At 37.3% G+C, this 27,678-nt stretch overlaps 1 protein-coding gene across 1 annotated transcript; it reads right to left on the bottom strand.

Moving 5' to 3' along the window:
• Positions 1-89: 89 nt before the first annotated feature.
• On the bottom strand, positions 90-27,678 carry musk (muscle associated receptor tyrosine kinase). The gene is made up of 17 exons (XM_023338797.1): positions 27,209-27,678; positions 25,127-25,253; positions 23,914-24,065; positions 23,694-23,821; positions 22,565-22,706; positions 22,326-22,450; positions 19,945-20,104; positions 19,496-19,502; positions 16,828-17,115; positions 16,522-16,715; positions 16,087-16,110; positions 15,910-15,998; positions 11,509-11,683; positions 10,365-10,551; positions 10,084-10,278; positions 8,268-8,416; positions 90-4,371 (listed from the first exon to the last, which is right to left on the bottom strand). Exons 1-17 carry the CDS (start codon positions 27,276-27,278, stop codon positions 3,671-3,673), a joined length of 2,913 nt encoding a protein of 970 aa, XP_023194565.1. The 5' UTR covers positions 27,279-27,678; the 3' UTR covers positions 90-3,670.

Below are 27,678 nucleotides of genomic sequence, written 5' to 3'. Positions count from 1 at the left end.
GAAGGTTGATATTTTATTTATTTTAAGTGTACTAAGATATTTTCACTAGAAACTGGACAAAAAAAAAACTTGGTAAAATTTTGCCTTCAAAATTCAACTTTACTGATCCCAAAGGGAAATTAAATGTTGTTGTAACTCATATAGATTTGGTTAATGATAACATTACCCAAACCACAAATTTCAGTAATTACATTCAAACTAATCAAACTCAATTTCTCAGAAAATAATCCTAAATAATAACTAATTAAAATGGATTTTAAACACGGAAATAGTCTAATTATGGTAAGGCTGAACAATATTACGATATCATGAAATAAGTGTCTTATATCTGTATCAATAATTTTTTGTTAGTTTTTCTGTTTTAAATATTTGGAATACATCACAATGTTTTTTTATTTCTTTTTTTATTTCTAAGCAATTCTGAGGAATGGAGGTGAAACCAGAAACTGCTGCTGCGCAAGTGACTCAACAGGCTGTTGCTAGGTAACCAAAGAATGAGTGAGTTGCTAGGTAACCAAAGAGTGAGAACATTATTTGATTCCACCAACCTTGCTTTGCTAGAGAGAGGTTGAGTTGGCATCAGCTGGGTCAACAGGCCCGCCCGTTTCTCCCTTTTTCTGTTTTCGGACACAATGTTTCCTTTTGACCATTGGTCCTCGCACCCTGCCTCGCCAGTCCATTGTCCTCAAGAGTCCGCTGTCTCCCAAGTGCGGATTTCAGCCTTGGTGATATATTACCAGTCCTACCAGCAGGCCTTCTGACAAACAGATTAAAAATAAAAAAATCAAAATAACATTTTTTTGAGAAAAAAAAAAACTCAAAAGGGGCACTAGGGGCATCAAGGATAAAAAGGGTAGGGGCTCAGGCCCCCTTCGCCCACCTCCCTCCTTGCACGTTCAATACATACAAGATGTTTTGGCACAAAAGATCTTTTTTTCTCCACAATTGTTTTAATAGTAAAGAGGGTTAAATAATAAAAATTCCAGAAATTATTTTCTCTTTTTTTTTACTTAAAGGAAGATCTCAAGGTACACAGAGTATGTGCAGCTGTACAGCTGCAGGCGCTGCTGCCCTCCGATAATATCCTGCAGGCGTCTGAGCATAGTTCTGAACTTCAACCGTAGGAAAGAGTTTTATACATAAAGCAATTTATTTTAAACGGTTTTTATCATTTCCTTTTTTTAAAACTCTAAATATAAACAAATGCTATTACTTCAATGTAAAAACACTCAATTAAATAATTTCTTTGGCAGTGCTCCCTAATGACAATGGCTATTTTTAGAATTTGCTCCGCGGGCGAATACATGGAATATTTGTTTATTCATAGGCAATACAGACATACACATATGTACTGTATATTATTTCATAGAAATCAAAAAATACAAAAATAAATAACGAACTGAAAACAGTTTACGAAGTGCAACTAAAAAAAATAGCACACCACACATAAAAAGAAATTAAGCGTGTCTGTTTTACTGGATGCATTTGGAACTGAAAATTTTGAATACTTTCTTTTAAATTATGTGAATCTCTAATTTATTCAATCTTTCCACAATGTATGTAAGAAAATTTTAAAAAAATGTCATATGCAAAGTCTTGTCAGTTCGATATGAACTAAACCTTTTCTTAAAAAACAGAAAAACATTCAACCTCCATAAAAGCAAATTCAGTTGCACCCTTCAGACAAATGTTGGCTTATTCTTAGTCAATTCATTTTTAAGGAACCTAAATTAATGGATTTTGCCAAGTGGTTTTGCAGAACAACCATTAAACAAGTATTGAGACATTTTATGAACAAAACTCACTGAATTTTGTTTTTCCTGCAAACTTGAAAGACCATCAAAAACCAACAATGAAAACAAACAACCTCATGAAAATGCCTCAAACTGGAATAAAAATGTATATACTTTAACGATCAGTGTCAATTAAAAGTGATTGTGTGCCACTGTGGAATAAACTGTTTCTTTCATAGCAATACTCTTTAAAAAGGTAGCATTATGTTCTCAAGCTACTGCCCTTTGTCCATTAAATGACATTGATCTGTTTTATGCTTCAAAATTCAGAGCAGAGAAGAAAAAAAAAACTGTTAAAAACCAAACTAATAAAAAACAAGATTTAAACAACTCTTGTTGAAATTACTAAAAATGTCCATACTTTTATGATTCAAGTCTTTATAGTACATGACAAAGGAATACAACTAAGGACATGGTATTATATAAGAACTATTAAAAAAACCACAAACATACATTTCCCAAACGCTGTAAAAAAAAAAACTAACAAAAAAGGTTAATTCAGCTGCATTCAGAGCTTGACTTTTTTCATCCCATGCAGATAACCTCCTAGCCTTTTTAAAATAGTTATTGGAAATATACTAACTAAATTGAGAATAATTACTGTAGCTTAAATATGAATAAAGTAATGACGTATTTGATTGTTGTTTCTATTAATGCTTTTTTAAATGATCTGTGGAGTACTTGATGAAATGAGAGTAGACGGATGCTGCTTGTGTAATACATGGGGGTCGGTGAGTCACATCCCCAGTGTGGGATCCACAGTACTGACTGGTGTGAATCCCTCTATGTGACCAACTCTGCACAGTGCTCAGATATTCTCAGATAGCTCTTGGTGTAGAAGAGAGTAGCTGAAACATTAGTCATTCAAGTTTCTAATGATCAAGGCACCAAGTTTTAGAATCAAGAGAAAAACTTTTCTTAAAAAATAGATTTTGCGCATGTAGAAATAAGTTACAAGCTGAAAAATATCAGTCACATCAGAAAGGAAGGGTATGCTAACATGCTAACTTTAGAAAGCCTTGTGAACAGTAGCAAATGTCAGTTTATTAAAGACTGTAGCAGTAGTATGTCCGGGCAAAAAAAAACAAATTATACAGCTAGACACAATTTGACAATGTTTGATCAGAGCATTGGATGTAGTATTCAAGTTCATCATTTTCTTTTGAAAAGCAGTTCAGAAGACTTGCTTATTTTTATATTTATATATCTTCATGAAACCACTGTGGAGTAGCTCAGTTTATCCTGTAAATTGTCACTGGGAGGAATGATAGTTTTGTGTTTTGTTATCAGAAAAGTGCAAGCAGATGCTGCTGCATTGTCTTCCAATCAGATTGGTCTTTGATCTGCTTTGTAACACACAAATGAATATGGGTGTGGACATCCTGTGTGGACATCCTGTGATGTCATCCTGCGATATTTTCAACTCAGATAAGTATCTGTATCTGCTCTCCATCTCAGAAATAACTCCAGTCCTGGGGGTTTATATGTCCCTCCACTAATTAAATATGCATATTATAATATTATAATATTAATATGCAATTAATTCAAATCAGGTGGATCAAGCAGAAAGACATTTTCTTATTTTAATATTTATCCTATCTTTGAGATTTTCCTATATAAGGCTGGTACATTTATGATTTCAGGCCCCAAAAATTGCTTGACTTGAAGAAAAGTCAAGCAAAATAGAATGAATAAAACATAGTTTGTCATTAAAACAGGATAGGGGTTAAACATATGATACCCACAGAAGAAAAAATAGGGCTAGTAAAGTCAACATTATCAAGTGTTACATTTATCCTTGTTCTCAGTGACAAATTATAACTGCAATCCCAGTTTCCTTGATGCTTTCCCTCATGCAAGAATCACTTAAATAAAAATTACGAGTCAGCTTCAGGCTCTGCATTTGCACTCAGGCTGTTTAGATGCATTCGCTCCAGTATCCGATGTATGCTGCTAAAGCTCGGCCTGTCTGATGGGTGTGTGCTCCAGCAAAGACGCATCAGATTATACAGCTCCAGGGGACAGTCCTCAGGACAGGAAAGGATGTGACCATCCCTCACGTAGTAAATAACCTCCTCGTGACCCATTCCGTAATATGGCTGCATCCCGTGGGAGAAAATCTCCCATAACACCACACCGTAGGCCCATACATCTGATTCAGTTGTGTAGCGATTGTAGAAAATCGACTCCGGGGGCATCCAGCGGATGGGGATTGCATCATTCTCGTTGGCTTTGTAGTAATCAGCTGAATAGATGTTTCTGGAGAGGCCAAAGTCTGCAATCTTCACAATCATTTCTTCTCCAACTAGGCAGTTGCGTGTTGCAAGGTCCCGGTGGACAAACTTGCGCTCTGACAGATAGGCCATTCCCGCGGCGATCTGCTTAGAAACAGAGAGTTGTTCCGGACAGGTGAGAGACGCTGCTTCCCCGTCGGAGGAGAAACTGCGAGCTGATAGGCTAGCTCGGCTGATGGTGCGCACGGACTGGGTTGGAGATCGGCGACGTAGGAACTCATTGAGGTCCCCTTGGGCCATGTATTCAAACAACAGACACATCGGCTTACCCACAGCACAGACACCTGAGGAGAGAACAAACAACATCTGTATAATCAGAAAATAAGCATAGCGAAACCAAATATCAGCAAAATAAACTTTTAACATAAAAAAAGACTTCATGTTATATTTAGTATTTGGAATCTGGTATTGAAGAGGGCAACATGCAAATTGATATGTTATGTCTGTTGTGCTGTTGAACCAGATTTGTCCTAAAGAGGGTTGAAAATACCCAACAGGGCCTTGAACTGCAGTTCTTTTTTCGCTGGTCTGTACTCAGTTTAAGATGTTCCATAAGCTAATAGTTTGTAGGATGTTGCCTTAAAGTGAACTGTGTCAAGAGTATCTATGAATGATTATGTTTCTGTTTTTGCTTTTGAAATCAAAGGCTCAATGACCTGCTGGTAGGGAGCAAAGTTATTTGAAATGCTTTCAAATGTTGTTTTAACCCACAAAGGTTTACTTTAATTTCTTGTTGAGATTCCAAAGTCCTTCAGAATAAAATAATATCAGGCAGGAATCCACTGAGGGACCGGGTTTAGATTAGCAAAACGGTGTGGACTGAATTTGTGAGTGTAAAAAAGTATTTCTGCTTTTATTTTAAGCTATGATTGCACATTTGATGTATGTGAGTCATGGATAAAGATGGATGAAGTTCTTTGCATTATCTAGTTATCTAATCAACAGAACAAGTGAAAGAATCACATTTTATTGGCTCTTCAGAGACCTACTTTCAGTTCAGAGCCACTATTGTAAACAGCTGTAAGAAAGCTTTGCATAAACCAAAGTCTTTAAAACTATAAATTAAAGGAGCCAACAGGAGTGTGAAAAACTCAGGGCGAAAAAAAACCAGGGTCATATAGAGGCCCTCAAACTTAATTATTTCCTGTTCAGGATAGTTATACATACTAAATTATCTTTATCTGAAACTTTGTCTTTTGTATATAAACAAAAGATTCCAAAAATCACCTCTATTATATTTAACATGTGCCATTACATCTCAGCTTTGTTCTGATAAATTATTTACTTGATTACATCTCATACCAAGGTTTACTGATTTTGTTGACAAAGCCACATTTTCCATGTGTTGTTACAGCACATATGGAAAGTATCCACAGCACTTCACTTTTTCGTGTGGCAGCCTTATTTTAAATGTTATTAAGTCAATTCTTATCCTCAAAATTATACACAAAAGTACCCCACTACCAAAATGTGGGTGGAGGAGGATCAGTTTTGGAGTTGGTTTTTTTTATTATTTATTAAAAATAGAAAACCAAAAACCATACTTATGTAAATGTGATTTCTTTCTTTTCTATTATTATTACATTAAAAAGAAATCCCCAAATATTTTTTGACAATTAATACTTGCTCTAAGAAAATATCCCAAAGGTATGAACACTTTTGCAAAACAATGTTTTTATGCTAGGGAGGGTGACAGTAGTAGACAGTATGGCTGAAACAATTCCTCAAATGATTTGAGTACCTCAATTATTAAAATTCCTCGATGAAAATGTACCTGCCTCGAAGGTTCATTAATTTATGTTTTATATTTTCCCGCACCGTGTTCCGGCCGGAACATTATTTGCGTTGCACGGAGCTCTCACTTCCGCCTCTGAGTTGTTGCCGAAAGCTAAGTGTTAGCAGCATAGTCCAGTTTTCAAGTCCGGCACGTGGGGTTTTTATTGATTGATGATAATGCCCGGGTTTTTATCGTTTTTGGAGGACTAATAGAAATCCTTAAAAAGAATGGCGCGATGCCTGGAGTACGGCAGCGTTTCTCCTCCGGGCGCTGCTGGTTGAAAGCGAACGGCGGGAAGAGCAGCTGCAGGAGTATTTATACAGGTGAGCGGATAGACTGAACACGGCGGGCGGCTGAGTTGTTGATGGTTACAGTGTAAGTGTATTCTTACGGACGAACCGCACAATACATTTCATATCTTCCCGGACTCAACAAACGGGTGGCGGAAATCATCGTGCGGTACATGGCAGGTAGATGAGTTTCTGAGTGTGACGAACGAAGGTACCGTAAATATCGTGTGTGCACCTACCGTTCCTACGTTCCTGGTCTACCGGTCGTCTCCCCCACATTAGGTTTGTTCGTTTGTCTTTCCACCCCGGTCTTACTTTCGTCTGTCCTCTTGTCTATTTCATCCCCCCATCTTACTTCGTTACTCCCCAGTTCAGGCGACATTTCCCGTGTTCTCAAACCCAAAGCTTGACAGGTATGGGGCAAGGTGAGAATTCATCTATTAAACTCACCGAAGATGAATGCATAAACTAAAAGCTGGAGCATAGACATTTTTTATAAGCGTATTTGTGAGCCTGCCTCTTTATTATTATATTGATTATAATTTCAGATCTTTGTATAACTTTTCTTCAGGTTAACTTAGAAAGTGAGCTATTATTGTTACAGGTTAGTTTTCCAAACTACAAAAAAGCAACTGTCAGGGATGCTCACAAATGGAAAAAATTGGACTGATATTGATATCCGATAGTAACACCGGTGTTATGCCAGATTTACCAATATTTCTATACATTTTTTAATCCGATTACTCGATTGATTAATCGTAAGAATAAGTGATAGATTACTTGATTATTAAAATATTTGTTTACAACAGCCCTAGTAGACAGTAGTAATCTTAGTTGAATGTCAGCTTAAATGCTTCACTCCATAGCTACATATATGAAACTTAAACTGCACACCTTCATGCGTCAAAGCAAAGACATGCCATCATATGTCGTCTCTAAATTTGAGTCGTTCATCTTATGGAGACATATTTTTACACAACAGTTGCGGTGTATTATTAGCATTGAGGGTAGTTAGAGGTTAAGGAAATAATCTAGTCATCGGGATTCTAATTTCTTGCTTAATCTATGGGAGACCTAATGAACATGAATCAGTCAGTCAAAGCTGAAGCGAAAGAACACATCAAACACTGTAGGTCTCTGACATGGGGGGTGAATGTGAATGTTGTTTTAAAAATATTTCACAACCAGAGGAACTGTGGAACCTACTTTGAGCAGTCAATGACCGATGGCTCTGTTTATCTTCTGCAAGTACCAAAATGAGCATGCTGTGCCTCTAAATGTCTTCCTGAAAGTATGTTTGGATTTGAGCTGTTTGTCTTAGATAAGATAGACTGAATTAGTGGAGATAATGTTTAATGGAGGCCATTTGTTTTACGCAGGTCAATAAAAGCACATTAGTTGTCTAGCTGCTTCATGGCAAACATGAAGCAGCTGTCTGAAGTGCATTTATGCCGAAGTGCTAACAATGTGGAAAAAGTGACTTAATTCAAAAGAATTATTGTATCTGAGAGGATGCTGGAAACTAAACCAGCTTGAAGTGTTTCTAATCTTTTAGACAGTATCAATTTTTTATTTTTTTATTTATTTATTTTTTTTAAAATAGGGTTTGGGTTGATATTGCCTGGTTATTATTCAAATTCGAATTTGAATTGGTATCAAATAATTTTTCCTGAATAGTTAAAAGTCTGTTCTTAAAACGGTTAAAAAGTACCTTGCTGTCTAGGTGTATTGGCACTTTTGTGCTGAAGTAAGTGGTATATCTAGCCTTATTTCTCAGTTCTAATGAAATAATCATTTGAGAAGAGTACTAGTCCTCATAACAGAAACATTTTCCTTTTTCTGAGCACACAGTAGCCGTGTGTACAGAAATGTAAGTATTTTGTTTAACCTGTCATGTTCTTGTACTTGTTCTTTTATTTGCTTCATTCTTACTGTCTCTTCTCTATCCAACTGTTTCTGCTTCTCCGTTTCATTGTTTTTGTACTTGTGCCGTGTTTTTACTTGAAGCATGCTCGCTGCTTTAACAGATATCCAATGTAAACTCCAGCTGTGACTGCAGTATGTTTGGAACACACTCTTCCCATCTCACTATTTTCCACAGAGACCGACTCACCCAACAGTCGAACGATGTTTGGATGGTCGAATTCGGCCATGAGCGCCGCCTCCCTCTGGAAGTCGTTCTGCATGTCAGCTGAGGCTTCCTCTTTCAGCATCTTCACAGCCACCATTGTGAAAGGCTCTGTCGGCAGGAGGCCCGGTGCTCTGCAAGTATTGGAATGCATTCATTAGTGATTCATACAGAATGTTATAGAATTTAGTGTTTTCTGTTTCTACAAAATAAATTTCCTCATTTATGCCCATTTTGCCTAACACTATGTTCTGTTTTAACATTTTTAAATTTGCAAAAACTGCTCTAGGCACAGACAGAACTACTCTACAAATTAGCTTGAAAAAACCTAATTCACTGTTTCATCAGTCCTTACCTCCATATGATTCCTTTGTTTAATAACCACACATTTTTACCTTCTCTTAATATACTTAAAATAAATATTTGAGTGCTAAAATCATACGTTTAATTTAATATATTGCAAGGATTCATGATACAACCTATTTGAATTAACTGTATTTCTCATACCCATTTTCGGCAATTGACCGGTTCACCTTATGACCCCTGATTAAATCAACAGACTGAACTGCTCATTGCTCACTTCTGACAGACTTGATCACCAGGTTTGCTCTTTCATCTGATTTATGAATCCAGATCAGAAAAGAAGAAAAATTGTTCCAAAAAATAAAGTTAATTGCACCACTTTGTGAAATCTTCCTATGGGTAAATTACAGAATTGGAAACACATTTGCTGTGATGCTTACAATCACTAACACTGAAAACTGCATTTTTAGGCTCTTGGCCCAGTGTATATATTGTGCACACTCTATCCACTCTATTTAATTTCCAGTGTGGGTGTTGAGGTGGTTCTCCAATCCTCTGTATATAAAAAAATATATATAATGAAACATTAGAGTTATCAAGTTTCAGAGAAAGGATCTGGTTTTCGATTAAAGACATTTTAGGCCATTTCCATTTCCTGGCAGGGGTTTTGGATTGCTATGACGCATGTTTGGTTTTGTTTTGTTTCAACACAGCCGAATCATATGATTGAATTACCTCTTTAGCAAGTCTGGCATAGGCATCGAGTTTGTAAAAGGAGTTTGCAATAAGCCATTCATTTGATTCAGGTGTGTTGGAGCAGAATGCATCTAAAATCCGCAGGACAGTAGCTCACAAGCACTGGATTTAGAAACTCCAGTGCTTAAGGGGGCTTTATAGGTAGGAGGTTTTTTTTTCAGTTCTATTTTGCATTTAAATCTATGTTAAACAGGTTTAATTTCCAGCCACTCTGCTTCACTAATTTAGTTTTCAAAGATGAGTTTCTATAGAGTAATGAAGATGGCATCCACTGCTCTGCAAGGAGAGAAACGCAGCTAAATATATTTCAGGTTTTAAATACACCCAGGTACAGCTTGAACATTGTTGACAAATCAGTTGTTGACAGATTTATGATACTGTAGGAATAAAACTGCCTTGTGACTCAGGTTTGCTTTTTGGTTTGATGAAGGAGATCAGTGTGAGACTATATGGTATCCTGCTGTGGGTTCAAGGTAAAGTGAAGGTGACTCCTATAACGGCTCCCCTTGTGACTTTGTGAATGACGCATTGGTTCTCAAAATGACCAGTAGCCTGGCTGAGCTAAGATAACCTCTCATCTGTTTTAATCTTCACTCTTTCCTCTGTGTGAAAAATGTAAACATTATCACGTAGAGCCCTTTTCTGCTGTCTGAATATTGCTTTATTACATTCTTGTCCACTTGAACAGACATTGTAGAAAGTACATGTTGCCCTCTTTATTGTTTTGATCATTCTGTCTTACCTGGCCTGAAAAACACGTCCAAACGCTCCCTCCCCAATGTCCCTGACATATTGGATATTGTTGCGGGGATACTCGAGGGCCAGCAGCTTTGAATTCAGGAGCAAAGGAACCCTCTGGTACATGGGATTAGGATGGAGTCGATCCAACAAGAGCTCAGATGGAAGAGCGCTCAGTGTTGGGGTCCCAATCTCTCTTCTGACAGCAAGGGCACATGGGGAAAAAAATCAGACAACATAACGGCATATTTTAAGTTTCTTGTCTCTTCTTTTATTTTCTCTTACCTTTTTCTGTTCCTCCACTGCTTTCTCCTCCTATGACAGCCAAGGATGATAATTGTGAGGAAGACCGCAATTGCCATTGAGGTTAGGACAATAACGATGACAGTCATGGAGTAGGCTGGCGATGATGATGTCGAGGTGGGAGGGGGACGAGGAACCTGATCAGGCGCTGTCAGCTCTGGCTTCCTCACTATAGAAAACAGTAGAAGGAAAGTCGCCAGTCTATTGATGCACACAGAAGAAGCTCATTCAAAATCCTTAGCAGGACTTCAAGAGGACATTATGTGCAAAGGCTTGTGAAGATTACCTATTCAATCATGGCATGCTAAGATTAACAAAAAGGGGATGACAGACAAATCCAGATGTATGAAACAATATCTACACATAAATCCATGCAGATTTTCTTTGCACTTGATAATTAGCTTGGAAATGAGTCCAATTTGGTCCTATTAGGACTCAAGGTATTCAGAAATACCAGTTGCCTCTATTAACATGTCCACATTTAAGTGAATAAATATAAAAGATATTGTGAATAAGTAGTTTGCTTTTACAATAATCAAAAATGATGTCTATGTTACAAGAATGGGTACAATCAGCAGACAAATTGTCGCTGTTCCAAGTGCCGTATACCAAGACCAGCCACAGATGTTAGCATGGTTCTGAAATGATTGTTCTTTGGAACCGAAGGTGGCTGAAGAGAGAGTCAGTCACAATGTTGGACCTTTCAATCTTTAAATTCACATTCTTTTTCCCTCTGTGCAATTTGAAATACCTTCCAGGAAGGTTAGAGTCATTGTTGTTAAAGGTATTTTCTACATTTTCCCAGTGTTGACTCATATAAATAACATTTCTTCATCATGGGTTAATGGTGAATAAAAATTGCTTTCCCATCAGGAACAGTTTCTTAGCATAAGTTTTATATGCCAGCCAGTATTTCTGGAAATGTGTTTGCGCCAATCAGTAAGATAGCATAGGAGTTCAGACACTTTAGGGTTAACTCATTATTGCTAAATCCTAAGATTGGAGTGGAAAATAAGATATGCAATATTTATGTGCCAATTAATCCCCTAGTGTGATATAAAAGGAACGGTAAGAGAAGGTTAGAATATCAACTAATTAAGCAAATCACAATTAAAGGCAAAAGAACCTGGCGCTGTGATTATTTCCCCACACTGAGGCACTGCGCAGTATTCCCAGCGTATATTAGGATCTGAGGTGTAACACCAAGGCTTGTCGCTGATTCCTCCAGGATTCCTACAGTGGTTATTTGAATTCATCAGCTCTGGAATGACATCCACCGATAGGCGGTGCTGGTGGGGAACCTACAGAAAAAAACAGACACATTTTATACGTAGAAAAAGATAGAACTAATGACATATTCGTAAACTTTCCAGTGTAATACAGATTATAAAATCTTGTCTTTTTCAGAAAATAGCACATTCTGGGGGAAATGCTTAATGTGCAATATAGTTATAGTTCAACAACCACATGGCATAATGTTTTCCGTTGAGGATTTTGGGAGCTTCTTAATTGAGCCTGCAGTTTGGTCTGCCAAAACCCTCGGTGCAATAATCATCAGAAAGCAACAGTCAAATCAAAGTCTGACTTGTCCCATTAGATTGTGTAGAGCAAACCCCCAAGGCAAAGTATCAATATGGCAGTGACTCCTAGTAGAGAATTGAATTCGGTTTTCATCCTCTGAATACATCCACGTCTAACCATCTTTACACTCCAGATGTCTTGCAGCACTTTAGGAAACTTAAAACTTTCTTAAGGTGAACTATTTTTGATATGAAATGATTTCCACTGAGTACAGGAGGTGGCTTTTCAGAGAAATAAAAGAGTGATAGTACAGTGATTTATCTGCACAGGTTAGTTTAATCATGCACCATGATGTCATGAGCAACTTTAGAAGGTGGCGTAATCTCACTACATTAGCCAGCTTGTATTACCTCATAATAGCTGTAACTTAATCTGCTGAATCATTTTGAACACTTAAACTGTTCATCTTGTGCAAAATGAGAAATGTGCAGCTGAATGCATCAGTCTCTTTGAAGATGCAATTAGTGACCGTATACTGCCTTTTATTGGCTTCTTGAGTGCAGCAAAGGTCTGGATGACTCATTAGATCTAACAGCAGAATGAGGAGAAATTTGTCAGATTTTCCACTTCTGCGCAGTGACATAGATTCGACCCCATGCCAGTTTTTAACTTTATTATTCAGGCCAAAAAGATTGTATCCCACTGTACACGAAACACATGCCTCAATAGGAGCCAATTTTTACTTGCTTTTACTTTGGAGGGTAAGAACTGTCCCTTGGTACAATAGCATGTTGGATGGTGTTTATGTGTGGAATTTGCTTGGTGCAAGATAGATTAATGAAAAGACTAACACACAATGTAAAACTAAATAAAAACAAAGGCTGACATGATTAAAATGTACAAGATTTGGATATGGGATACTGTAGCAATCACACAAACTCAGCTGGATGGACAAACAGTTTTTTTAACCTCTCAAGGAAATTCTATATCACTGATATAAAATGAGGAGCGAGCATGAGGTTGGCATTTTCTGTTTCAAATTAGCAAGAACGGGAAATCGGAGCATAATCTATTCATGCTGTTTTACAACCTACATGCACCCAGCAGAAAAAGCCAGTATTTTCTTTTCAGCATGACAAAGTTCTAATCTTTGCTCAGTTAAAACAAATGAAATGAAAGAGGGAATTAACTATTAATTTAATTCAAATTCAGTTTTTTAATAAAGCACAAAATATTCAATCCTCTAACCCATTCATTCCTCCATCCGTGCAGCCAGCTGCACTGTTGTTTTTATTATGCTTTTTTTTTCACATCTCCCAGTTATATCCTGCAGGTGTTGTTTTGCACACTTGGATTACTCTGGCAGGTTGACATACAAGAAAATAAATAAGTGGTTTAGAGCTAAACAGTAATGAGATATTTCTTTTGTTTGTCTGTGTTGTTTGCAATTACATGAAGTACTTCATATATGGTAAAATTAAAGAGCACAAAATAGGGATTGAGGAATGATCGGATCAATCAATACCCTTTGGAAAACTATTCCAGTAAAAATCAGCCCTCTGATGAGATTACAATGCTTTTAATGAGGAAATAAAAGGTTGGTGCTTGCCAAAAATGTAGGGGTTGTCATTAATATGCATCAGTCAAGTTTTAAAGCCTTTGTTTTCATTAATGCTTAGTTACAACATCACAACATATAAGTAAAAGTAGTTTTTCCTAAGCTGGAGAGCCTCAAACATTTACTCACAAAATGGGTCATTTCATTGAAAAAACTGTTATTGCATTAGGTTATTCCCAGATCATTTTAAGCAGAAAACAACTCATTGTAACTGGGCTGACTTCAGTTGTCTACAGCAGATTATTTATTTATTTTAAATTAAAAATAAATTATTGCCTATTTTAATCAAGTCACATGTATGTGCTCAAAATGAGTTTTACAATTTAGTGACGCATCAAAACTATTTTTGCTTTCATTTTACGTCACACTTGGCATTTTGAAAACTTTTCCCAAAAGTAAAATTTTGGTTCTTTATGACCAGATCACTGTGTCCCACATGCTTGCTGTGCTTGACCTGTTGCAAACAGAAACTTTCAGCATTCTTTCATAAAAGCCAGAGTTTTAGAGTATATTACTAACGGAGATTAATTTTAATTCACAACATCCCTCTTGTGTTGAATCTATACATTAAAAAGTTTTAGGTGTGTGTAAAGGAAAGAAAAGTTTAGTAATACGTGAACACTGGTTCAAAGCAACAAAAGGTTACAGAGAATACAACATCTGGGTCATATTAGACAGCAATTGTTTCCTCAATTGAGCAAACGTATATAAGCATAATGTTCTCTGCTATCTGTGTGTGTGTGTGTGTGTGTGTGTGTGTGTGTGTGTGTGTGTGTGTGTGTGTGTGTGTGTGTGTGTGTGTGTGTGTGTAGGAGAGAGACGTTGTCCTGGAGTCTGTTTAACATATGCGTGTGAAAGCTAATTGCTTCCAGAGGCAGGATGTGACATGAGAAGCTCCTCCCTCTCTGCTGACCTGGCACCAACACACACTCCCTCACACACAATAGCCCACAGGAGAGTAGTAACAGCTCACCCAAAAAGACCCTGTAAGTGAGGAAAGCCGTAAAAACATAAAGAGACTTTTGGGCAGCAGAGTGTGTGTTTGTGTTTAACCCGTCCATGCCTATTCATATGTTTGCACTTGTCAGCGTTTTGTGTCCGTGTCAGTTTTTGGGTAGATATCTTGGATGATTGATAAAAAAACTGATCAAAGCATCTGGGAAAATCTTTTGGCTTTGGAATCTTCTAATCTCAGATATCATTGATCCCAACAGTTTAGCCACGCTCTTGTGAAAGCACCCAGCAGGTTTGGAGATTTTGAGAGGTTTAAGAGTTACCCAAATAAGAAGGGAAGGGGACAAGCTAAAAGTTGTTTTTTATTCTTGTGCTTTTCTCAGGTAAAATATAATTTAGCTAACTTAGATGTCGCTGACCAGCTTCCTTTCCCACATATTAACTTATATCTGAGCAATACCAACTATATTTGTTGTATTTTCGAAATGTTAAGCTACAACTTTGTCATATAATGACTTGAGTATTTTTCAACAACTGCATGTTTGCTCTATGGTCCAAAACGATTCAATTTAAGAGATGCAGATGTCCTGAGGGGGTGATTGTCCAGTGACGTATGTTTTGTGGATCTTGAGAAAGCTTACAACCTTTTCTCCCAAGGTATTTTGTAACTGTGAGAGCAAGGAATGCTGGGAATGCTCATAAAGTGTTGGTTCAGATTTTGTGGCGTTTGTGAAGTTAATATTTAATGAAAACATGTCATATCAGTAGGAGTTTGTTAAAAGTGAAAATAAACCATAAGAGTTGGAAGCTAGCAGCTTTTCAAAAATAGACTGCTTTCACTGATTAGCATTTTAAAACAATTGAAACAGAAACTGTACATATCAGTCATATATAAGACTTTGTTAGCAAATACTATGCGTCCAACATTTCACAAGGAATAATTATTACATAATGCTGCTGTTTTGTTTATCTGAACAACCATGTTCCTGTATGGAGTTACCCTGGGTGTGTCCAAACTCTTTTGACCAATCCGACTGAAGCAGTAAATGTAGGCCGCGGCCTTCATGGACATCAAAGTGAGAAGCTAATAATTGACTGATCTAGCCTTCACATTTATTACCACCCATACCCCATGTATATATCCTGTCACCTAACAACCATAACAGCACTAAACATAAGCTGCCGAAAATCAAGCTTGAGGAATGGCTGAGTGGTTTTATTACTTGTTAAGTCCTTTTAATTATTTGAATGATTAATTAAATTAATGTGTCCTTTGAAAGCATCCTTTGAATTTGGTCACAGCCCTTGATTAGGCCCTTCTGAGCACCCTTTCTGGCTTTTTGAAAACCTTAAACATGAGCACACATTGATAATAATACCAGAGCCGCCGATTGCTATGATAGCAGATTTGCTAAGTTGTTCATGTTTGCATACCTGTTTGTTCCACGGTTGACATTGTATTCCAGATCTTGTGATATTCACACTGCCTTGGTAGAAACGACCCCTGCCATCATAACATGTTGCTGTTGACAACAAAGAAAACACTGGGATTAGGAAACTTGGTGTTTTATTGCCGAGTTTCTCTCTTCTGGTTTGTTTTTTCATACTTACTTGTTATCTGATCTTTTTGGAGATCTGAAATAAAATGGAAAAAAAAAATTGAACGTCAAGAGGAAACGGCACTGGTAAACTCATTTTGACAACATAAACAATTATATTAAATTGTGATATGACACTAAGTGGAAGAAAACCAGAAATAGAATAGGATGTTGGAAACGATCTGCTTGAAATAGTTGTTTTTTTTTAAGCTATATGAAAAGGACATCTATGCTTAAGCTGTATTATCTATTACTATTATATGCAGATGAAACTAAAATGCATATGTAAAACTCACAGCCTATACCAAACTGGCCTTTTAGAAATTTAAATCTACCCACAATTACAACCATTACGAATATACTTACATATAGAAAAACTATTAACTATCCTTTCAGCTGAAGTGTCACTAAGGAACACTCATCACAGTTTTGAGATGTCATACCTTACCTACAAAGGGGATATATGTACAACCATATGGGTCAGTGTGAAGACTTGGTAAGGCCTGACAGTTGGGTAGCAGTGAAGTGAAAATTTGGGACCCGGTGACTGAGCTTAAGAGTCCAGCCTGAACTGAACCAGTCCCCTCCAGTGTCAACCACTCCTTATGGCAATAGAGCTCCTTCACTGCCAGGCAGTGCTCTCTGTTCCAAAAGTGAAAAAATGAATTTAGATGATTACATGGTCTAAATGTATTTACTGCTCTCCGCTTCTAATTTAGAAACAGCCCAAAGGGAAATGTAGACCACACAGTACCTGCAGACTGGTTTAGGGGCCGAGCCACCTGATGGGTTGCAGTCAGGGAAGGCAGAGTGGCAGAGCAGTGAGAGTGCAGCTGGGTTACAGAGTCCACTGAGGCCTTCCAGCTCAGCCAACCAGCTCTGAACCAGGTATTCCTGCATCCCTTCAGGGTCCGAGAGAGAGGAGTTGAAGAAAACCAGAGAATCGTCTCGAAGATTCGTTCGACACGCATCTCCACGATATGCACTGCAGTAGCCTGTGATGCCTTTATGACTGCCTGGTGTCTGTTGTTGCTGATGATGTCTGTTGGAAAGAGACAAACAGTGTGTGAACAAGTATTTGTTCTCTTCTGTCTCTTTTTCAGTTTTTTTCTTATTGTTTTTGGACAGTTTGAGTTGTAAGATAATCATCAACATTTCATTGGTTTTAAGTTTGCACTTTAACTAGACCACTCCTAACAAATAGTGTTTGTTTTAACTTTATAGAGGTAGTCTTTTTGTTGTATCAGATTGTTGTTCAAGTACTAGTGTCCCAATTTATAGTGTAGCATTCTTCTTAGGGTTTTCTATTGGCAACATGTAGTAAAGACACATTTTTTACATTCTCCAGCGCACCTAATGATGAACAAAAAAACTTAAATAAAAAATAAAAAAAACTGGCAGTCCCTCTTTACCTGCTTTGCTAGACAGTTAGTGAAAATATTAGATGTTTTTCACCTGAAATATCTCAACATGATCCAGATGTTAATGGTGAGAGTAGCTGTAGAAGGTTTACATGGATTGCATGCTGTCTGCTGGACTTCCTCGCTGCCTCGTGAATGAACATCTGTCACATTTTATGTAAAAACCTGCCTGTGTGCCAGACTCCCTCTATTCCCGTTTTTCTCCTGGTTTGATGTTTGCTTTTACTTCTCCATTGCCTGTCATACCTTTAGGCATGGAAACACGTTATCCCTGTGTGTCATTTTGACTCCTCTAAACGCCTGCATCTAGACGCAGGGGTCTCAAACTCCAGTCCTGGAGGGCCGCAGTCCTGCAACTTTTAGATGTGCCTCTGCTGCACCACACCTGAACAGAATAATTATGTCATTAAGGCTCTGGAAAACTGATCTACACAAGGAAGATTAAGTCATTTCATTCCAGTGTTTTGTACCTGTGGCACATCTAAAAACTGCAGGACTGTGGCCCTCAAGGCCTGGAGTTTGAGACCCCTGATCTAGAGCTAATGGCTTATTTTCAGACCCAGGTTTTTTGTTGTCATTCTGTTTTACCGCATTTACAAATTCCAGATATCGCCTCAGGGGAAGATTGATGCTTGTGCAAAGTTAAAATCAAAGTCCATTTATCCTTGTGTTTTTCCTTTTTGATCTTCAATTTCTATGTTCAGATGTGGTGATAAGATGTTAAATCACAGCGAAATGTTACCGTTTACCCTGTCTATGGCCTGCAGTCTAATGCCTCTTATGCCCTCCACTTTTGTCTTCAAGCAGTCACTTTCTAATGCATTTTTTTCTTACCTACTAAGTCTGTGACTTTTTTTATGTGTATTAGTACAGCTAGTACAGTTACGGTCTCTGCAGTAACGTATTTAAACTCCAAAAAGTTAAAAGTTTTGCATAGGGGTTCATAAAATAAAGTAAAGACTGTTTGGCACAGTCAAAAAAAAGCAGCGAGGTGAAAATCCCAATTTAAGAATGAGCAAACTAAAACTAACCTAACAATAAAAATAATTTACTGTGCCCTCAACATTTACTGATCCCCTCCTGGAAAAATGTATAAAAGTGTATAAGATATACAAGTAATGAAATGGCTACCCACAGTTCAAAATGGGAAAGAAAAGAGAACACATGATCCAAGTGAGGATGATCTTGCTTGCATGGATTCTTGATCTTAATAAGTTAGAAAATAGCAACATGAACCAAATTACTTACTCAACCTTTCACATACTTTGTCAAAGGAATCATTAAAAGTTCAAAAACAACTGCAACAGTGACAGGCAAGTCTAGACGAAGACTTTATATGAATTTGGTAGAATTTGATGAAACGTACCTGAACTATAACTGGAATGTCAACTGATCTTAAAATTGGCTGTAACATAAGACAAGAACCAAATATGTAGAAAAGCACCTTACTTCGGCACTTGGTGGATCTGTGATGCTGTTGGCCCCAGTGCATGGCATCATGAACTATTTAAAACACCAGATGGTCTTAAAAATCAGTTGTACTGCACGAGTGAACTTAAAATGGGTTCTCATTGTTCCTCAGAACCAAAATCAACCTTTTTTCCCCTTTTTATGACTTGCATCTCAACCCTCAGAATTAAATTAGGACACATACTGGCCACTTTACTAGGTGCATCTGTTCAATTGCATATTTACACAAAAAAAAAGCAAATCACCCAGGTGCAGCTCAATGCATTTAGTCATCTAAACGTGGGGTAGACATGTGTAAGTTCAACACAAAGTGAAAAGTTACTAAGTTCTAATGATTTGTACCCAAAATTAAAGGTTTTTATTTATTTATTTTTTAATCTTCAGTCCAAAAATAGCATATGAAGTCTTTTAAAAAGCTTATTAAACATCTCTAGTAGGGGTGTCGGACACATATACAAGGCTGTGTACATAAACATTCAACACATTAAGAAAAGACAATAAACTCAAAGATAAAAAAGCCATCTTTCTTACCTCCAGTCTATAGGAAAGAGGCAACGTCCAGAAGACACCAGTTGAATGAACCCGAGTTGAACAGTGAGAACAAAGACACAAGACAAATGGAAAAGACAAAGTTGATTCGTATGTTTCAGTCTGGGAGAGCGAAAAGCAGCCATGGTGCTTTTCTCTTCAAGTCATAGTAATCTGTGAGGGGACTGAAGGACAACCAAGTGGAAGCGGAGTGTGTATGCAGGTGTGGTCACTGTCATTTGAGGATGACTGTGAGCAGGGTGTGTTTAAAGCAAGAAACAGCTGAAGCAACTTAAAGCACAACCATCTGGCAGCTAGAACAACACAAATAAGCAGCTGGTCACAACAACCACTCATCAATAAAACAGTTCAAACTTCTAACTAATAAAAAGACTTCCAAGTCTTTTTCGATGGGAGTTTGATGGCAATGAAAACTATTTTCTCTACATTACCTGTAACAGTGACTCTGGCACTTTTTTTAACATTGTTCGCTCCGCCGCTGTGTCTGTTGGAGGCCACACATGTGTATAATGCTGACTTAGTCACCGTTACTTTAAGAACGGAGAGTATTACATTTCCCTCCAAAGTCTCCTCCACCGAGGCACCTGACACCTGGAAATAAAATCATAGATGAGAGAAAGGTGTATTGGATACAGATCAGATAAGAAGTTTACATCATGTCATAAATGTTCTTTTTCAGTTTTTAGTAATTCATGTGAATAACATTTTAAAGTGATTTATTACTTATTTTTTTATCAAAACATGAGTGTGTAAGTGGATTCTCATTTTCATATAAAAGATGACATGTAATGACCTGCAATGTGGGAATGTGTGAACGAATGAGGCTAGGCTAGCTGCTGACATGTGGCTGTGTCTATGTTTGAAGTTGCTTTTCACACTGTCTGTTTTGGGACCCGGCCCCTCTGATATTAATGGCCTTAACAAGCTGCCAGAAAATCACCTCCCAAAGTCATTTTAATCAGGACGCACAGACACACAAACAGACTTAGTATTTACAGCTATCAAGGGCCTATAATCATGTTGTAATATCCTGGGCTATAAAAGACCCAGACGGTATGTGATGTAAGTCATACGCTTAATAGTTTGCATGAGGAAAGTATTGTGTCCTTGTTAAAAATATCACCTATTTAACATTCTGCTTTAATTATAGTCAAAAACTTAGAGATTTCTTAGGCTGTGATTCTAGCATTTACTTTGAAACACTTAGAGCCAATCATGAAACAAAATTCTCACATTGCTCTCTTTTAATAAGATCAACATTATTATCTAACCTGATAATAATGGGTATTATTAGATAACTGCGATGCAATCTCTTTAAACCTTTGTCGCCATGATGAGAACTCCCTGCTGTTTATATCCCTGATCCCATGGCCCGTCTGAAAGCTCACTAACTGCTGAATCTGTGTGAATGCAAGTGTAAAAAGCAGATATCAAAAGCAACAAATGAAAGTGTGACTTCTGTTAGAGTTATTAAAGGTAAGGGATTCAGCGTCTGCGTTTCTACAATCTCACAACTGCTCATTCTGTTTTAGTTCTGACACAAATACGTGAGCCCTTTTTTCTGCACCTTCAAAAGAAAATATAAATGTCAGAACATATTACAGGTCTCAATTTGTATTTTAATGATTGCTTACTGCAGATTTACCCACTTCATGCCAATGATTGGCCCAATAAATACAATTAATGTCCCTCATAAAATGTGATGCCTATGTAACATGAAAAGGATTAGAAGGTATTCACCACCAGAGATCAACTTCAAACAGTAAATGTTTTAGGTACAAGTCATACAGGACTCCTCCTGTCAAGCATTGTGGAGCTTGAGAGAAACTGCCATTGCCTGTGTTAATAGCTCTTTCTTTTTGCAATTTAAAGAAACACTGCTGCTGTAGTTAGGGGACCCGATTGTACTGTTAACGCTGTGGAAATACTTTGCTGAAGTAGTTTGGCTCTAGGGTCACTGAAAATTGACTACCTTTTTTTGAATGAACATCTATATATCATAAGATTTTTATTTTTTCTTGAGATCATGAGCTATCAGGGGAAATGTGGCGTCCTAATTGTGGAGAACCAGAAGCTTACTGTGACCTAAAAGCAACACTAGAAGAAAGGAAAACAAAATAAAATGTGCTTTTTAACCCCACTAAGGTTTTCAGTGATTGTGAGATTTTATAAAAGTTTTGCAACAGCAGCACCATGACAAGAGCATCATTCCCCTTCAAACAGTACAGAGGTCAACAAAGTTATTTACGCAATACCATTACTGAAATTACAATACCATTACTGAAATTACAATACCATTACTGAAATTACAATACCATTACTGAAATTACAATACCATTAGTGAAATTACAATACCATTACTGAAAATATACCTCTTGTTAATAATATTTTTAAAAATACAATTTAAATCATTAATTCAACCACATATGGAAGCTCCACATAGAAGCACTGAAGAGTCTATTATTTTTCAAAAATGATTTGTAGTTTTTTTGTTTGGTTAATTAAATGTCATTGAGTGGCAAAAATCACTTTACATTCAAAATTATTTAAATACAAAATATCAACTAATAGATAAAAATAAGAATTATCTACATACTTTACTAGATGTGTAAATATGTTTCGAGAACATTACTTAAAGTAATAACACAACTGTATACTCCACAATTTATTGTCTGCCGTTGTAAGAGGACAATTACATAATTGTGCAGACAATAAGAATGAATTTTATTAAGAAAATGAAAAACAGAAGAATTCATTTTAAATGTCTTCATGTTTACATGCATATGCACGTAAATTAAGTCCAACCACTCACAGTATTCCCATTTTCCAGCCAGGTGATGGTGGGAGTAGGATTTCCAGTGGCATTGCACTCCAGGGTTATCTGGCTACCATAATCTGCTCTCTTCTCTTTTGGAACTCGCAGGAGTCGTGCTGGAGCTGAGCAGATACACAAACACAGTGTCATTTTTAACATACCAATAGAAAAAAATCATAAATTCAGCCTGCTTGAAGTACGTTTAACCATGCAAGCATAAAAAGTAAACATCATACTTTGTACTTCAATGGTGACGGGCTTTGAAAAGGCCAAACCAAAGCTGTTCCTGGCCACACAGCGGTACATCCCAGCATCCTCCGTCTGGATCCTATGAATTTTTAGTGCCCCATAATCAAGAATGGTGACGCGGTCGCTGATCTGGAAGAAATTTGTTTAAAGTGTTAAAAGTTTGTTTAAACTTTTCAGTATTCCAAGATCATATATGAGTCGGGAAAACCATTATAACCATTCAAAAGTTAAGTGAACACCAAAGCTTCCTTTATTATAAGCCCTGAGTGGGTGAGATGTATTAGGCCGCAAGGATTTTGCTGTCAAAGTTGATGTATTATTATGAGGAAATAAATGTGAAACAAAAATATTTTGAGTTTAACAAGCATATTGGCTGCATAGTAAAGCAGTCACGGTAAAAGCAGTCTTGGTTGTGGTCTTTTTTACGATTAAAATGCAAAACAGCGAGCACGATTGAGGATTTGAGAATAACAACAACTTGTGGTGTTTACTTGCTTACCCAAATTTTCCTAATTTAATTGAGTATCTTTGGGATGCACATCAACCAACAAGTCCGATCTGTCAACATCTCACACTTTACAGCATTTATAAGATCTGCTGCTAACATCTTGGTGCAAGACCCCAAAGCATGTCCTTAGATTTCTAGAGTCCATGTTTCTTCAGTTTTGGGCTGTTTTAGCAGTAGAAGCAGGGCCCAACATCCTATCGATCAGGTGGTCATAATGCAGTGCTTCTCAATTCCAGTCCTCAGGCCCCCCTGCTCTGCATGTTTTAGATGTGCCTCTATTCCTGAACAGCTGATTCAAATGATTGCATGACCATCAAGTGCTGCAAAAGCCTGTTAATCACCCGTAGATTCAAACCAGGTGTGTAACAGAAGGGAAACACCTAAAACAGGCAGGGCAGGGGGGCCTGAGGACTGGAATTGAGAAACACTGTCATAATGTAACGTGTCATTGGCCAAGCAAAATATAACAAATTAATGGGTGAAAACTCTTGCTAGTCTTCACATAATTTCTCCCTTTTGAACAATTCTTCACTTCATTTCTAAAAGACACATTGGCCCACCATCCACTTTGACAGATATCGTGTTAAAGATATACTAAAGGTGCTTACCTTGATAAGCTCATCGTCTTTGAGCCAGGTGACATCTGGTTTGGGATGCCCAAGGGTAACACAGGGCAGCACTGCTTTAGATTCTATCAGTAAAGTTACGTTGGTAGGCTGACGCTTGATCTGGGGCTCTGGTTTAGGGAAAACGCACTATTTTAGGGTTCACAAAGTTTTTACTTATAGTCTTTATTCTAAAACTATAAACTTTTAGAATAAAGCTTACTCATCTTCAGCTGGAGAGCTCCACAACTCTTTGCAGCTTCTCCTATGCCGTTGCTAGCAATGCAGCAGTACTCTCCGTTGTCTGAATCTTTCACATGAGGGATGGTCAACATCTGGCCCTGCTCCTTGGTAAGGTATCGGTTGTCATAGTACCTGAGAGAGCAAAAGGGAGTGTGGTGATGAAGTAACCAATTTAGATTTTATTACAACTTCTGAATTTTCTATTTTTACATTTTACAGACCCAACGCATCACAGAAGAACAGGTTGCAACTGCATTATTTTGACAAAAAGAATCTCGCATGAAGAACATTGATGCGAGTCTTACTTTTAGTACGTAGTCACATTAAACTTTAAACCTAGCATCCGAGATTAAATTGCTATGATATAACTAAGCATCTGTGGCCTTTTACTAATTATTTAATTCTCCTAAATTAAAAGTAGTAGAGGCCTACGTTCATATTTCAGGTCTTAAATCTCTGTTGCAATGTTTTGCTAAAATCCCATTTTTCATATGATTGTTCACACTATAATTTTAATGTGATCAGCATCAGACTCCAATGTGAAAAGTCTGTGGCCCTTCAGTGACCTGCATCTGCAGGAGAACATGTGGAATCTCATGCAGTATTTTGTGTTTATAAAAGTTAATATGGGTGTCAGCATGGTTGTCCAAGTGCAAGCTGACAAAATTATGACTAGCTCCATTAATGCTGTCTGCTGTAAGGTTCATAAATACTGCTGTGGTACAATTTATTTTGGAGGAAACCAACTCTAGTAATAAGACACAGCATCTCGATTTGATTAGCTTGAAGCACAACTGTTCTGCACAGACTGTAAATAATGAGATGCAGCTGAAAACCTGCAAATCCAAAAGCAACATCATGTAGTTATTAATGAAGTCAAAATATCCTGGAAAATGGACTTGTGCTGTTCATGTTGTCATGAAAAAATATGGGTCACATCTGTGTAAAACAGCTGGAACGTATTCACTGTTCACTCCAGCTTGCAGGACATCACCTGGGATAATGAGTTGTGATTTTGGATTTTTATATTGTAGAATTTTATTGCTTTCCTGTAAATTATCAATACTAACTAGTTCTGTCTCTTCTTTCTTTTTTTTTTATATACATCATATAACATGTGTATGATGTCGCCATCGAAATGTGGTTACTTTTAGAAGAGAATGCCTAAAATGATCAAGAAACTGTAAACTTACATGATTGGCTGATTGTTTTTGGTCCATGTAATAGAAGCACTGGGACTTGATTCCACCTCACAGATGAAGGTGGCATTGTGATCAAGAAGAACATCCACTGTTTCTAGTAAAGTGATGATACGAGGTGCTAGCCAATAAGGAAAAAACAAAAATAGAAAGCCTTCTGTTACACAACGATCTAAATTCATTAGAACAGGAGATTCACACATTTGTTGAAGCAGCTGAAATAAGTTGCTTGTTTTCCACAGACTGGCAAAGTTTTATTTGGTACTTTTGCTTAGTGTGTTTTAATATGTAATTTTAACCTAATCACAGTCATATCTAACTTCAATGTAGGATTTGAAAAGTACAGATGATAATGCCACATGTCAGTAAAGTGCTTGTAATCACTGATATGTGTGGGATATGCATCAATCCTGCATTATGCCACCATGACTGAATCTCAAGTAGACATTAAGTATATTTTAACTACAAAATCAGAAGATGGAAAGCCATGCGTCGAGTCCATCCATTGTAAAAAGTATGTGCTCTACATTCTGTTGTCAGACTGCCAAAATGTGAAATTTTAGTTTGATTTAACAAAGAATAATCTCTGTACCTCATACCATTTTTTTTTCTTCACTAAACCAAAACCAGAAACATTTGATCTTATTTATTTTTTTTTTTGGCTCTGTTACATGAAGTATAAAACAGCAGGAAACTTCTTAGAAAATGATCGCTTGAAGACAATGGTCTTCAAGAGGTAATAGTAACTGTTTACAGTTGGCCACAGATCAGACACATTCGGATTTCCTTTCAACTTAGAAAAATCTAATACACCAACAGTTCAGAAAACAAGAGAGGAAGTGCACTGGGAGCAGCAGCAACAAGAAAACATGAGAGAAAAGAATAACAGTATAAGGACATTGTTTTGTCTCTTGAAATAAAAATTTCTAAATTACTTAAGTGAAAGAATTCAGCTCTCACTTTGAGGGTTTGGGTGCTGCTTGACTACTTGGTGCTTAAAAAAAAGTTAGTGCCAAAGATTCTTCAATGAGCTGAAATGTTGGCTTTAAAGATTACTACTATCTCAGCTTCCCCAGCTGCATTTTCTTTTGAATATTCTAAATATGCCCTGCAGAAAAAAGGAGAGAAATCTGCAAAAAGGCAGGTTTTGCATGAATAATTTGGAGTTACATTCCACAGAAAAAGCCAGGAATAGGTCAACCTACAAATGGTAAGTCTTAAATAGGTGAATGTCCACTGTGTATTTTGTTTAGGTTTTTTTTTTTTTAATATAACCTATGAAGGATATCACCATTTCAATCCTTTTGGACAATTTTACCAAAAGGTGTTGAAGAAATTATGGTGCAAGATATGATGCCATTTATTTAATGCCTTTTCTGACTAATGATTAATGTTGTTTGTATTCATGTGAATAGTAATTTAAAACAGAGGCTGTTTTTATTTCTAAGACAAATATGCAATCCATCTTTAGGTGAACTCTCATTTTTTATTTATTTATTTTTTTATGTAGTGTCCGTGCTATCAGACAATCCCAAAACCTCCACCATATCACTTATTGCACAGAAGCTCCTGAGGCTCTTTGTGGACAGAAAGGCCACCTGTTGCTCTCTGCAGTTTGCGTAGGTGCTCCACACTTTCTAAGCATGTCTGCCTGCAGGCTCGTGAACTGTTTGTGCTAGCATTTGATATGGTGTTCATATCACATGTCCGTAATCCAGCGCTTCACTCACTGCTTCAGCAAGAGGATCTAACCATGTTAGCTGTGATGCAGTTGCCTTGTATACAGCTGAAGTGCTGTATATTAGAATGTGTGACACACCTGAGGCTTTCAATTTCCTCTGTCACAAATTACAGACAGGGTATCCCAAGTTGTAGGGAGGAAACGAAGTTAATCAAATTTTGGCTAAGTTGGCCTTTAGACACCAGCTCGTTTTTCATGCTGTGTATGAAGGTTATCGCTGTAGTTCACTGTAATTATACTAATATTTTTGGACAGTTGCAGGAAACACTATTATCTTTAGGAAAAGACAAAAACACAGTCAAGCAACTGGGATCACTGAAGAGTTTCTGACTTACCTCTCTGTGTGCTGTAAGCTGAAGTGACCAGAATCATATGAAAGGCAAATATTTGCTCCAAAGTCTTCATTTTGGCTCCAAAACGATTAAACTGAGTAAAACATGTGGTCGAGGAAGCAAAATAACAAACTGACAGCTAGTGTCCCACAGCAGATAAGGAGGTGATCTTGTTGCTTCACTCTGTGCCGGGGACGACCATGAGCTCTCTCTGGGACAGCTCTGTCACTCTGCGTGTGTTTTAACTGGGTGATGGACAGTGGCAGCTGCTTAAGTACAGTCACTGGGATTTTGCAGCTATGCTCTGAGCTCAGATGGCTCCTAACACAGCAGGCGCAGTGGTCAACAACACTGGCAGGACACTTTATATTTATTCAAAATAAATCACAGTGGGATGTTACTGTTCCCTGTCAGGAATCTAGCAGAAGCACAACAAATTTATTGAAGGATATAAATTCAATCATATCACAATT

The sequence above is a fragment of the Xiphophorus maculatus genome, chromosome 8, assembly GCF_002775205.1.
Source record: "Xiphophorus maculatus strain JP 163 A chromosome 8, X_maculatus-5.0-male, whole genome shotgun sequence".
Lineage (NCBI taxonomy): Eukaryota > Metazoa > Chordata > Actinopteri > Cyprinodontiformes > Poeciliidae > Xiphophorus > Xiphophorus maculatus.
The sequence above is the reverse complement of the archived record's forward strand: the minus strand, read 5'-3'. Positions and strand labels throughout refer to the sequence as shown.